General features: G+C 34.7%; 1 protein-coding gene across 2 annotated transcripts; it reads left to right on the top strand.

Moving 5' to 3' along the window:
• The first annotated feature begins 4 nt into the window (after positions 1-4).
• Positions 5-12,768, top strand: LOC139139777 (TBC1 domain family member 7-like). 2 transcript variants are annotated; one of them, XM_070708680.1, is made up of 7 exons: positions 10-387; positions 3,332-3,412; positions 6,031-6,215; positions 7,384-7,524; positions 8,706-8,851; positions 9,272-9,401; positions 10,063-12,768. In XM_070708680.1, exons 1-7 carry the CDS (start codon positions 186-188, stop codon positions 10,147-10,149), a joined length of 972 nt encoding a protein of 323 aa, XP_070564781.1. In that variant the 5' UTR covers positions 10-185; the 3' UTR covers positions 10,150-12,768. The 2 variants fall into 2 exon arrangements, with proteins under 2 accessions (XP_070564783.1, XP_070564781.1); XM_070708682.1 differs by lacking the exon at positions 9,272-9,401 and having other exon boundaries at positions 5-387.
• Positions 12,769-14,049: the final 1,281 nt, after the last annotated feature.

Here is a 14,049-nt window from a genome sequence, read left to right as displayed (position 1 = left end):
CGACGCAGCAGGTTGTGAAAGTCAAATTGATACTATAGAAGAAGCGCAGCGCAGTCGAACCATAGTATTGCATTGCAATTTATCTTGACATACGTACTAATGTATTCCAAACAACCGTGCATTTAGGTCCCACGTCCCCTAATCGTTTGCGTATTTGAGTACGTGGCCTGACCCCGTATGACCTCATGCGTCAGATGAGTCACCTGATAGAGATCGAAGGAACATGGCGGCAGAATCGGGGATATTTGAATCATGAATTCCTTGCAATATCTACAATGGCTCACATTGATGAGAGAAATTTTCGCTCACACTACTACGAAAAGGTCGGGTTTAAAGGTGTTGAAGGAAAGAAGTCGTTGGAAATTCTTTTAAAAGAAGATCCTCTTGGTAGGTGACAAAAACATGTCATGTAACCTCACTCTCTGAGAGAGTCTCTCACTCAGCAGTGCTCTTTGATCTTCCGGACACGTGTGTGCCGTACGGATCTTCGTTGATTGTACTCGTTCTACGTGTTCTCGTTCTGCGCATCAAACAAATAACTCGTATCTCTCCTTTGTTTAACATTCCTTCTTCATATTGCATGTGCCAGCCATACTTTGTTTAACATTCCTTCATTTTGCCGGTGCCAGTGCACGGTATACGGTACACCACACTCCAAGCACCCGTGGCCAATACAGCATATTCAATAGCTGCAAAATTGTACAGCTAAGGTGAGGCGGTCGGTGAGTTTTGTTTTTTGCGACCTCACCTACTGGTGAGCGAGGTCGCAAAAACCAAAAATCACCGACTGCCTTACCGTACAGCGCTACAATTTTGCAGCTACATATTCAAATCCCATGAACTGTCTGTCGCGTCGTAGATGATGCAAGCTAGCACTACCCTCGGATATTAATACACAGGGATTTTTCAAACATTGACACAAAGACTCGAAAGAGTGGTATGAATGATCAGACATGAACCATTCATGGATCAGAGCATTGACACTATTACACTGTCACAGGACTGTGCCAATATGGCATACTATACACACAGGCGAACTGAAAATGAATTGTCTAAGAATATGATATTATTTTCGTACTTATTAAAAATAATAAATCGAAATTATGAAACATCGATATCACTAAAACTGAGTTAGTATTTCATCTGTGTTGAGTTGCGTATGATACAGCTGGCTGGCCAGGGTGTCCAATATACTTAGAGTACATAGAAAACCCTTTCTGTATACTCCTTACATATATTGGACGCCCCGACAAGCCGGCTTGCCGGCTGCCTATGTTATACACAACTCATACACGTACAGTGATTTTATTGAGTGCTGCTCAGCAGGAAGGAAACTCAACCCGGATAAAATACTAACTTTGTTTTAGTGATATCAATGTTTCATAATTACGATTTATCATTTTAATAAGTATGAAAATAGTATCATATTTTTTGACTATTCATTTTCAGTTTGCCTGTGCTATACACAAAAAATTTTTTCCACGTTCCAAGTGCCTATGGATTAGAGCATCGGCTGTCACCATCATGGGTGTATACACAGGGTCCAGACACTGCAAACTACATTCAAACTACATTGCACCATACCATCTCATTCTCTGTGTGAAGTGTCTATACTCCAACTAGGTCACCCAACACCTCTTCATCCAAAAACTATTATGTACCAGTATTACGTCATGCCAGGCCACTCTTCCCCAAATACCATCTCATACAATAAAACTCACTTCGCTCCAAGTATACTGGTAGTACCATCATACTGCCAACTTGTCCAAAAAACAATGATGTATCACTGTGCTGTTTTTACATGCAACCTTGAAGAAATTTTGGCTTCTATGAACCATTTATTCTTGCACAAACCCATAAATGGTAGCATTGGAGAAAAAAACACAAATGCAAACTACTAAAAGCTACAACAGAGCCTTGCACAGTATTGCGTCAGTTTTTTGATGTTTGTATACTCACAGGATGATAGATAGATAGGTGTTGAAAACTTCAAGGGCAGTTGCTGGTTATTTTCAGCTTTACTGGTTGGCAATAGTTTGGGGTGAAATGGCTTTGTTGTTTTTAGGTGAAATGGTTTTGGATGACGTGACCCTTGGTCTGAGAGGCTTTGCTAGAAGAGTGTTTTTGTACTAAGTGGTTGTTTTGAAGTGACAACATACCCGTAGTTTTGGTGCAAAGTGTCTAGGAACCATATGCACTGTCAGCCCACAAAATCTTGTGGAGTGACCTTGGCGTATATTTTGTATTTGAGGAAAGAACTCTGTTACATACTCTCTGTTATTGTGTACCCCTATACCCATATATAAGAATTTTTATTGGATTGTATATATTGATAAACTACTGATAACCTCGTTTCTGTGCACATGCAGTGAAGCCAGTGATTTTGATAAGCTCAGGGAACATTGGTAAATGAGTTTGAAGCATTTGTAACATTTCTCTGCTCTCTAATCTTATTGCATCAATGAAGGGAAACCCTAGTGAAATGACTTTGAAACCCTGGTAACATTTTCCCAGTTATCACCCTTTAAAAGAGAAAACTAGAAGCAGATGCATATTGATACAAAACCTTGCATGCACCATGTGCATGTAGTGTACATGTTGGCAAAAACATAAGAGCCATGCATGCAATGTAATCTTTTCTCCATTTCAACTTCAGCTTGGCATCATACGCTGTTTACATGGTTTAAGGATGTAGAGATAGCCCTGTGTCCTGAAGGCATCCTGTGCCATCTTACCATGTGGATGTAATGTCAAAACTGAGAAACTCTACACATTGGCCAAATGTGCAAAACTGTACTTACACCACAAATGAGTTGAGTTATAGATGCATCAGAAAACTACAATATCATCTCCCTTGCTGCTTTGCCTTTGCCTTATCATGTGTATGTTGATGTTTACTGTAAATATCACAGTTGATATTTTACGGTAAACATCATTAGGATGAAACAATATGGGCAGGGGTATATGATAAATATATTTATTATTTATTTTATTTATTTATTTATTATTTTAACAAATGATAATCAGGTAAATAAATGCATGTGTTTAAACAAAATATTACATATTTCAGTTGGTAGAGCATCCAAACTGAGGTGTAGGACATGAGTTCAAATCCTAGCATGGAGATGATAGATTAGTAAGATTTGTAAGACAAGTTGTCCAATTGCTTAGAACTCGTTATCCTAGACAAGGGTCAATTCATCAAGGGAATGGGTTGGAGGGAGTGAGGGTGGAGGGACTGACTGACCAATCGATGCAAATTACTGATAATGCTTGAAAACTGATACGGTACATTTCACTTCTGAATTATTTCTTATTATCTTAATTGCAGATAATGATAAACTTACAACTTTTTGTCATCGTTTTCCTGTACCAGGGATTTATCGTCCATTCGTATGGAAAATTGTTTTGGGTAAGTCAAAGTGGCATTCTGTTAATGTAAGCAAGTATTTTTTAAAAGAAGTTACTCTATAAAATTTCACAAATCCTTCACCCCACAATAAGACTCACATGCATGTCATTGGTTACTTGCCATTCAACTTGCTGACACCATTGATATAAGTCATCAATGCTTTGAACACTAGACTTGGTTCAAGTCTGTGATTTGTGAATGTTTGAGTGGAGTGAACACAATGATTTGTATTTTGCTTTCATGTGAAACGCGCGCGTGAGTGGACGCGATGAGTAGGGTGAACGCGATGAGTGGAGTGAACGCTATATAGCGGAGTTTCACCCGGCAGAAACTAACTCACTAACTGCGCAGACTCAAACGTGACGCATTCAATCGCTGGGAAAACCAGGCATGAGCTGCCAAATTCCGGATAAGTTTGTACGAAATAGGAGAGACACAAGAGAAACTATAATAAATGATTTTATTTTTTTAAAATTCACCGACTTGAACCAAGTCTATTTGAACACCAAAAATGATGTAAAACTTCCCGGGTAACATTGTCATTTAATTCCCTGTCTTAAAAATGCATGTAATGCATGAGATAATATGAATCATACAGAAAGTAAAGGTACAGCTAATACATCCAGAAATGTGGAAAACCATTCTTTTATGGTCAATGGGAGAATTATATATGAACTGTCTGAGTCAGAATGAACGGATTCTTTTAGGGTCTATGGGAGAATTATGAAATCTGTATCTGAGGCAGTATGGATGGACACCATGTGGCACCATACAACGATATTTTGACTTTATGTATATTGCTTTCTGTACTGAAGCTCTAAGGTACAAACTAGTCAGATATGATCAACTAAGTACCATTCAGGACACTTCAATGAGAATCTGCGATTGTACGTTTGGTTGCATTGTCAATATCATAGTATCTCTTCAATTTTCTAGTGATAACAAAAGTGTACATAAGCATATTGTAGTTTTTATGACTATCAATATATTTTGAATGCTCTATAAGTTTTAGTTTTGAAAAGGCCAAAAGTCACGTGCCTTATGATGCACAAGTGAGGTGAAAAGCTGACCTTTTGTCAACGCACAATAGTATCAATATTCAAAACCAAGCAAACAAGAACACAGTGGAAATATTTAAACTTTTCTGTTAGGAGCAAACAATGTCATACAGGTCATTTATACTATTCAGGGTCACACCACAAAAGTGATTATGTACTATTATAGGGGGCTGTTAATTTCCTGTGATGGAGACTTTTCTCATGAAATAGTACAGAGGTGCCTCAACCACTCCTTTCCATAAATGAAGACTTCCCTCTAGAGCACTGAAGTTTTTAGCTCCGCTGTCAGCGACCTGGAGCTTATCAAAAAGGCTGATTTTCCATCATTGTCGTCATCGTCTGTCAACAATTGCCTTCTCCTCTGAAACTGCAAGTCCAATTGCTTTGTTCAAATCATGGTGAAATTTGCATATTTGTATTTCTAAAGCAATTTTTGTCATTTTTGGTCAAAAAATCTTTAAAAATCTTCTTCTTTAAAACTACCAGTCAGATAGCTTTGATATTTAGTACATAGGTCTCTAGGGATAATCTATTTCAGATTTGTTCAAATTGTGCAGAAATATGCAAATATGTATTTTTTGGGTAATTTTTGCCATTTTTGGTCAAAAAATTTGTTTCACCAAAAGTGATTGTCCGACAGCTTTGATATTTGGTAATCAGGTTTATAGGGACAAGAAAAATGTGATATATTCAAATGATGATGAAATCTACCATTTTGCATTTTTGGGGCAATTTTTCCCATTTTTGGTCAAAAAATTTGTTTCTCAAAAAGTACTGGTTCGATAGCTTTGAAATTTTGTATATAGGTTTCTACAGATGAACTAAGTGAGATATATTGAAATTATGGTGAAATCTGCAATTTTGTATTTTTGAGGCAATTTTTGCCATTTTTGGTCAAAATATGTGTGTCTCAAAAACTACTCGTCTGATAGCTTTGGAATATGGTATACAGGTTCCTACAGATGAACTTAATGATACTTATTGAAATTATGATGAAATCTGCAATTTTGTATTTTTTGGGCAATTTTTTGCCATTTTTGCTCAATTAATTTGTTTCTCAAAAATGCATGTCCAATAGCTTTGACGTTTCATATACAGGTTCCAAGGGGTTATTTTAATATGATATATTAAAATTATAATGAAATCTGCAATTTTGTATTTTTTGGGGCGATTTTGCCATTTTTCGGTTAGAAAATTTGATTCTCAAAAAAACTACTCATCAGTTAGCTTTCGTTGACATGTTCTTAGGGATTATCGTCATGTGATATTTTCAATTTATGATGAAATCTTAAATTGTGTATTTTTGCAGCTATTTTTGCCACTTTTTTCTGGCCACTGAAATGAGCTATCAAAGATTACCACCTTCTTCATCAACATGTGTCAGAAAAATTTATTCTCTGCATAACACAGCGAAGCAATATCGGCCGTTAGGTCGCTTGTTAAAATTTAATTTATGGAGAGATTAATTTTCCTGATCTTCCAGTTTTGCTTTTGTGGTTGTACATCGTTATTCACTCAATTCACAGAGTCAAGTGATGATTTGTTACTGTTTTCTCACAGGTGTGTTACCAATTCATCAAAGTATACATCAGTTTGTTCTCAAGCAGAGACGAGAACAGTACAAAGATTTGCATCATGCTTTGAAAGTCATGAGGAAGATACAAGATGACACTGATCTTGCTATCTGTCATAGGATGATGTGTCAACTTAGTGCAGGCAAATTACCACTGGAAGAAAGTGAAGATGTAAGCATGTTTTTTTTTATAAAGCATTCCTTAGCCAAACATTGGTACATGTTGATACAGTGAGAGGAAATAGAGGACAAGGGATCAGCTTGCCAACCCATTTCCTGTGATATTCTTCCAGACACGTACTAGAAAAGAATGAAGTTAATCCACTGTATGGGATGTATGGATTGACATTTAAACCCATAATTTTTTTTTCAGTTCTGGACTAGAATTCAAACCTAAACAATACAGTGTGTTTTACACTTATAGACGCTACATTAACAAGCTAAATAATGAGTGTTTCAACATCCTTTGGCAAGTAGAACAAGAACTTGCAATTGACATATAAAATAAAAATAATAAAAAATCATCAAAAAGTTAGCATTAGTGGCCCTTAACTCGTCTGTATCCCCATTACCGGTACCTGCTTGAGTTGGTTACTTAGTCTTCCAACTTTGTCTTCTAACTTGTATTCTACTAAAATTCTACTAAAATTTATGTTGGTTTTTGCATGTTATGTCAATGTGCAGTTATATTAATGAACATATACATATTTTGTTCTTTCACATATGAAATTCTGCATGGTCAGTGACTCTTGACCAAATGTTTCCGTAGAAGAGTTTTGCAATACTCAAAGTATAGAACACTGCTACTTCCTATTTTTTGGGATATGCCAAAAAATATACATATATCTGTGAACCTTCAGAAAGTTATCACAGAGTTTGTGTTAAAATTGTAGCATAATCTTAGCAATGTAACACTCTAACATACAGTGATAAGAATGGCCTAAATTTTGATTTTATAGGAAGCCAAACATAGAAAATACATGGTGTACTTTAATAGGATAGCAGTTTGTTGGTGTCCATGTCATGACAGACTATCAAAGACCCTTGTAGGCATTGCATTCAATGTGTGTCACCATTGAGTTAACACTTGCCTCAGTCTTAGAAGAACCAGTACTGGCAGGCTGATTTAGCTTTAACTGTGAGTGTGAAGGTACCAAGTCTCACTGTGTTCAGCTGAACTGTAGAGGGCGCATTGTGTAGAGCAAAGAATCTGCATAATAAACAAGTTGTGATTTAGCTAATTTTAATATAGCATATACTAAAGGGTATCCAATACACCATAGATAGTTTCTTTAACTGAAGAAATAACATAATGGTATCTTCTTTTTATTGTATTTTAGTTTTTACACCCAGATTATAGTGATTTTGATGCAATGGCAAATTCTATGATTGAAATAGTCGATGACGAGATTGACGGCTACTGGCTAAGTGTCATGTTTTTCAAACATATGGAGAAAAACAAAGAAAGCATCAATAAATTGGTAAGTTACCAGTGTATCAATAATCATTATGAATAAAATATGCAGACTGGCACTTGTAAAACTTGGAGGTAAATTACTCATGAATGTACAACATGACTGTGTATGGTTTCTTTCTTGGCCTACACAACAAATATTGTCCACAGGTCATTTATCTTTGAAGTTTGAGTATTTGTCATGGAGAGATTTCTTGACTGAAACACACATACTGTGATTATCAACTGCCTAACATTAAGGAATGTATTAAACTTTCTTGACAAATCAGCTTTTAGTAGATGTAAGTTGATGTTCTAATTATAGATTTGTTAATGGGAAAAAACTAGAATAATGATGACCCTATTCAAATATTTCATTATGTGTCCTTGAATTTAAAACAGTAATATTTGTACCATTGGCTTTTATGAACAAAGAGCATAGTTTGTAATATGCCCGGTATATACCTTGTTTATGAATTATGGAGCACATAGAGCACTTTCATCCATTATCGATATTCCTATTAATATAAAGCTTTGTCAATACTATCATATGTTTAGAGTCTGAGACTGACAACTTGAACCCTTATCCTGCCAAGTTCATATTTCACCATCAGGTCAAGTTGATTAACACCAGTGAGGCATAACATGTCCCATATGTTGCATTTGAACAAAATATTAAACATTAAAGCCCATGATTTTAATGAACTAAAGTTACTAAAACCTACCAAGGCTGCCAGGTAGTGAAACTACATTTGGTTCGTTTGGCTCTGTATCGTTTTATTTTGACTTTGCAGATGGGGAAATGACAAACCTGGCAGATAAGGGTTAGATAAATAGAAATAACTAAACCAATTCAGCAACCATTTATTGGCAGCTTTAATATAGCACATACATGACAATCTCAGGCAGTGACTCTACAGATAGTGACTACCAGTACATGTGAAATTTTGAAACACTAAAACAAACCTTTCCATACATTTTCAGTGAGAAAATGTGTAAACCTAAAATTAAACTTTAGAATTCCTACAAAACAGAGTTAGCTGACCGCGCGTTAAATACAGGGTCATTTGTCACATGATACTTCTTACTTGAATGATGATAATCCTCTTAATTCCATTCAAAAGAGGTGAATATTTTACAAAATCTAGAAAATGGAACAAATTTAATTACACATGCTTTTTAATCGTACCGTATATTTACTCTCCATAGAATGAGAAGTTTGAATTTTACTTGAAAAAGGAAGATAGCAAACTGTACAATTATTTGTTGGAGCGTGACTTGTTGAGCAGATTGCCGTATCGCTTATGGTTTCAACAGTGTTTTGCTGTGGTATTTCCAGTGCCTTGTCTGGCAAGGTAAGACATCAGATTTGCAACATCTTATTACAACTAGAAATGTACTGGACATCTAAGGTTGCTCAACAGAGAACTGTTGCAATCAATGCAATGCCCCTCAAGCTTTGTTCCACAGTAAATCTCCATGTCTAGATGTAGGTCACTAAGAGGTCAGGGTTCACAGTGTTTATTCAGGGAGGACCAGATTTCAGCCTGGCATATTGCTGGCATCTGTTATTGAATCGTAAACTGCAGGATTGTCTACAGTAAAAAATTGTGTCTGTATGGATTACGTCCACACTCTCAAGATCTATAACTGTATATTTAACACTGTTCACACTGTTCTTTTGTCAGAGAACTAAAATGTTAAATCTTTTTGTGAGTAGCAAAACTTTCACTTTAAGAATTGCTTAATGAAGTTCTTTATCATATTCCTTACAGGGTATGGGATAAAGTTATTGGAGGGGCCTGTGCAATTCTCATATTTACAGCTGTTTCTGTGGTCATTACATATGAAAGACAACTGTTTAACATGAAAACACCTGAACATGTCATTAAATTTCTTGAAAAGGTGGGTTACAATATTTGGTATCATTGCCTTTTGAATCCATTTACAGCGTTAGAGTTTTTGGTGATGTAGACTGTAAAGTATGGCTTAGCCTTTTCTGAACTTCATGAATGGTTGCTAAATGTCATTTATGTTTACCAAGAAACAAGTATAATGGAATTGTTATTCTCAAATGTGTATCAAAGCAAACCAGAACGTGAACTTAGGATTTGTGTCATTGGGAATGTCAAGGTTTTTGTTTGATTAAATTGATAATTTTCATTCATAATATTGCCCAGCAGAGCTGCAGTGATTTCTATGCTTTGCGTAGTTTAAGTATTCAGCGGCATTCTTAATAAGAAACAATCTTAGTTTTAACAACGAGTGTTTGTTTTTGCTTAGATTAGATTATCAGGATGTTTACATTAATATCCCAAAATTAATATCTAAATGTTATCACTAAAAGCATTACGGTATTGTTTCCAGTACCACTGCCAAAGACTGGAACCATTCATCCAATTCAGAAAATTTATATGCAATTTGGGAAAGCAACCTATGACTTAGGGATACTATGGTTGCCAATTTTAAAGTACATGTATTAATGTCATGGAAACAAATTTACCAAAATTAAACATGTCACATGATGAAAGTAAAGTGTTGTAATGAAATCTGTTTGTTTCTGCAGATACCACAGGATAATGCTGACCTTATCATCACAAAGGGCATTGAATTGTGGGAAAAATATGGCAGTTTTCTTAAGCCAGATGTCTAGAGGCCATCCATTTTGATTGACCAAATGAGAGCCCAGAAATGCTTTTTATGGAACTGAAACTTCAACTTACCACACATAGATGTGACCATTGCTACAAAGAACCTTTTTTGTGACTTTAAAATTTCAATTTGTATGAACACTTAAACTTTTCGGAAAAATTCCAAACAAAACAAATATAAGTACAGGGCAATAAAAGCTATCTTACTCTTGTTGATGCAATACTTTATTCTGTTAAAGTGAAAGCTAGATTTTCTTGCAGATACGGAAATGCCAGGTGCTATTTATTATTTATCATGCAATTTTCAGACAAATGTTTGATAGTGATTAGAGGATTATTTCAGCACATCGTTTCATACAAAGACTCTGTCATGGAGTACTGCACTGGTATACTTGATGCTAATTACCATTTTGAAAGTTTGATTATTTGCAAACCTGCAAAAACAAGAGCTAATTGAGCAGTCATCAATTAAACAAAGACCAAGTAACATATTATCATTCAAAACATTGATATTTACCTCTACATGCAAAAGTGTAGGAAGACATAATTCTGAGGTAACTATGTAAAAGTGCCGTAGCAGCTTAAAACTTCATACTGGTGACTATTTTGGTCAGTTTAGGTCCTCTACTAATGTAATTTGCTGAAGTTAATTGAATGGCTCAACAAATATTTTCAACTTTTATTCTCAAGAGTAAATACTTTCTGTCATACAAAGCTTGCTTGGCAGTTTTTCAGTAATTTTGCAAAAGGGACATAAAATCCATATGTTCAAGAGTACTTTATTATGTAGCCCATGTTTTTACAATGATTACAATATTTGATTATTAGCTTTCTCAGTATCATATCATTTGGTGATTGGGTTTCTCAATATCATGTCATGTATTTGTCAATATCATGTCCATTATGAAGTATAGGCATCTTCATAGCATTAGAGAATCTAGAGTCTATGTGTTTCACTGGTTTCTCAACCAATCATCTTGATTTATCTTAATTACTCTTTCCACATTGTGATCTAACTGTAGACATTATAGTATCCTCCTTGAGTTTAGGGGAAACGATGACAGTTTCCCTTGTCAGTGTACAGTGTATAGTTAATTATCTGTAAGATAAAGCAGGTTTATAGATTGAAAAATCATTGTACACAGAAGTGTATTTGATGTCTAATGGAACAACTGTTTGTACGCATTAATCTACAGTATTAATAATTATAATTTCCACTTAGGAATTATTTAATAAGATGAATAAAATATTTATTGTTGTTGTTATTTTTATTTTTGTTAATGATAAATGGCAAGTGTTAAAATTCATAGGAGTAGAAAGCAATCTTTGAGGATTTATATTTTTCTGTTCTTCATAATAAGTGTCGTTATTGCATTTCATTTATTTCCTCATATTAAGTAATTGGTTTTTTTTTATAGATTTAACACTGTGAACTATCATGCTTCCCTTGTGTTGTTTTGTTTTACTGCATATACATCAAAATGAAAATCGTTTTTGCTTCTTTTGCTGTTTTCCATAGTGTTGCATTGTGAATTGCTAGAAATCTTGAGTTTTACCGTCGCTCTCTTTGTAAATATTTTGACAAAACTTTTCCTAGAGATAATAACCTCCATGTTTCAGACAGTGACAATGGTGTCTCCTTTCACTGATTGTACAGCTGCAGTGAAATTCAAATTCTCATGTTTTGAACCAGAGACTGTTGTTCCCAAGTATTTTATGCATCATGTTTTCTGATGAGATCTTACTGCCAAAGCATTGTCTACAACATAATCACATACATCTATTTCCCAAAAATGTTGTTCCTTCCTGTTCATTCTTTTATTAACAGCTGTCTTAAAAATATTTTTTCTACCACAAGAGTTAGTTCATTTTATCATAAACTAACAAAAGCAAATGAATGAAAAGTGAAGCATTGTGCAAAAGTCTATGTTCAAGTGTTTATTGTCTTGATATGTAGATACAGAATACCGGTACTAATTTTCTGTCATTGTATGCAATCTTAGCACAGAAAATATGAAAACGTTTGGAATTTTAGAACATAAAAGACATTAAGACAATGTCAGGCATTAGATAATCGTAGGATAACTAGATCTTGGAACAGTAGTGCTAGGTAGTGGTCAAAAATCGGGGGGTAGGGGAAATGTAGAGCAAAACTTGTGATAAAATGTTTGCAGCAATGCTGACTTTTGAAATCAAAATATTGACATGAAGGCTGGCTGATAGCAAACTAAATTTGGAAAAAATAGCATGCATGCCATGCACACACAAAAATTCTTAACCTTTTGAATAGGAAATAAATTTGTCAGTATTTTGACCACCCCTTTGCAAGATCTAATGGTACATCCCTAAATTGTAGCATTTTATTTCACAAATATCCTATGTATTCAAAATCAGCATTTTTTTATGTTACCAGTATCTGCCATGATTTGTTTATGTTTTTATTTGACAAATTCAGTGCAATGATTTATTCACCTTTCTTAACTTTGTCATGTCAATTACCACTGTCATGTCCATTACCACTGTCAGTCAGTGTAATTGTTATAAAGTTATTCTTTGGTGAAGTGTATTCCTCTGACAGTATTATTCTCTTCTGTTGATTAAAGTATTTTTTATTTACATGACAGTTGTTCATCATTTCTACGATATAACTTGTTGAAGAATCAAAAACCAAAAATGAAAGATATATTAACATTGAAATGTTTTTTCACCTTCACCATGTTTAATATTTAATATTTGTCAGGTTTCCGAACAAATATTCCAGAAATGTCCATGTACGGTCCAGTACTGGTGACAAAGGCAATTCGGTAGGGCAAATTTTGCCAAGATTTAGCCAAAAATGAATATTGAATAGTTTCTATATCATGGCTAGATTTACAACAAATTATGAAATTGATGAAAAGAAATGTTGTATCATGCATGGCTTTTCTTTTCATATTTTTGTAACTGAGAACTGAAAACAGGAATTCAAGGAGTTTGAAGTGAGTCATACCTGCATGTCATAGCTTTTTGTAACTGAGTGACATGTACTGCTCCCCTGACAATGAAAACTGTTGAATTTGAATATCGATAGATCATTTACTAAGTAAGGTCATACACTAATAAATCAAACCAGAAATGCCTAGTCAAAATATACACCCTGCGTTACCAAAAATGTTTCTAGTCTATGAAAACGCTTGCCAAACTCTAGAATGTACAAGAAAAAAATGTCAGAGGCAATATAACTTCAACAAAAAACAATTTTTAAGTTACCAATAACTTTCAAATGCAAGACTGACTTTTGTGGTTACTGATCAGTGATTCCTTAGAAGGTTGTGTCGATTTTATTCTGGATAATAATGAACTGAAAACAGGAATTCAAGGAGTTTGAAGTGAGTCATACCTGCATGTCATAGCTTTAAACTAGTAATGCATCATGGACACATAGCTTTGTAAAAATCATACAAATCACAACTCATGACACTTGTATATTATGCATTTTTACATGCTAGGTAGTGTTTATAGCTATGTTTTAGATTTTCTGCAACCAGATTTTTTAAATTAAACTAATATGATGATGAGTTTCAGGCAGATCTATGTTGAACAAGTACACCAAGGTATGCAAAACTGCTAGGTTTGTTTCATTTTAAAACAATCGACATACATTTTGATAAAGGACAATGCAATGGACAGGTTTGCAATGTTGCTGCTATGTGCAAAATGCCAGTAATCTACAGGTTACCATGACAGCACAAATATATCATATCAAAATTACTGTGTATGTTCTCTACTACCTCCATGGTATGTTCAAGGACAGATGGAGTTAGATTCGGTCTGTTATTGAAATTTGGACGAAGTTAATACAAAAATTCTGCATGTGAGAAAAATTTATGTTTGTGTTTTGACATCATGCAGCCATGGATGCT

This window comes from Ptychodera flava, chromosome 9, assembly GCF_041260155.1.
Source record: "Ptychodera flava strain L36383 chromosome 9, AS_Pfla_20210202, whole genome shotgun sequence".
Taxonomy (NCBI): domain Eukaryota; kingdom Metazoa; phylum Hemichordata; class Enteropneusta; family Ptychoderidae; genus Ptychodera; species Ptychodera flava.
This window is presented reverse-complemented; position numbering and strand designations above follow the sequence as displayed.

Coding starts and splice junctions, on each gene's coding strand:
- LOC139139777 (XM_070708680.1), top strand. CDS start 186: ATGCGTCAGATGAGTCACCTGATAGAGATCGAAGGAACATGGCGGCAG. Junction 8,852..9,271: donor CCAGTGCCTTGTCTGGCAAG/GTAAGACATCAG, acceptor TATTCCTTACAG/GGTATGGGATAAAGTTATTG. Junction 9,402..10,062: donor TCATTAAATTTCTTGAAAAG/GTGGGTTACAAT, acceptor TTGTTTCTGCAG/ATACCACAGGATAATGCTGA.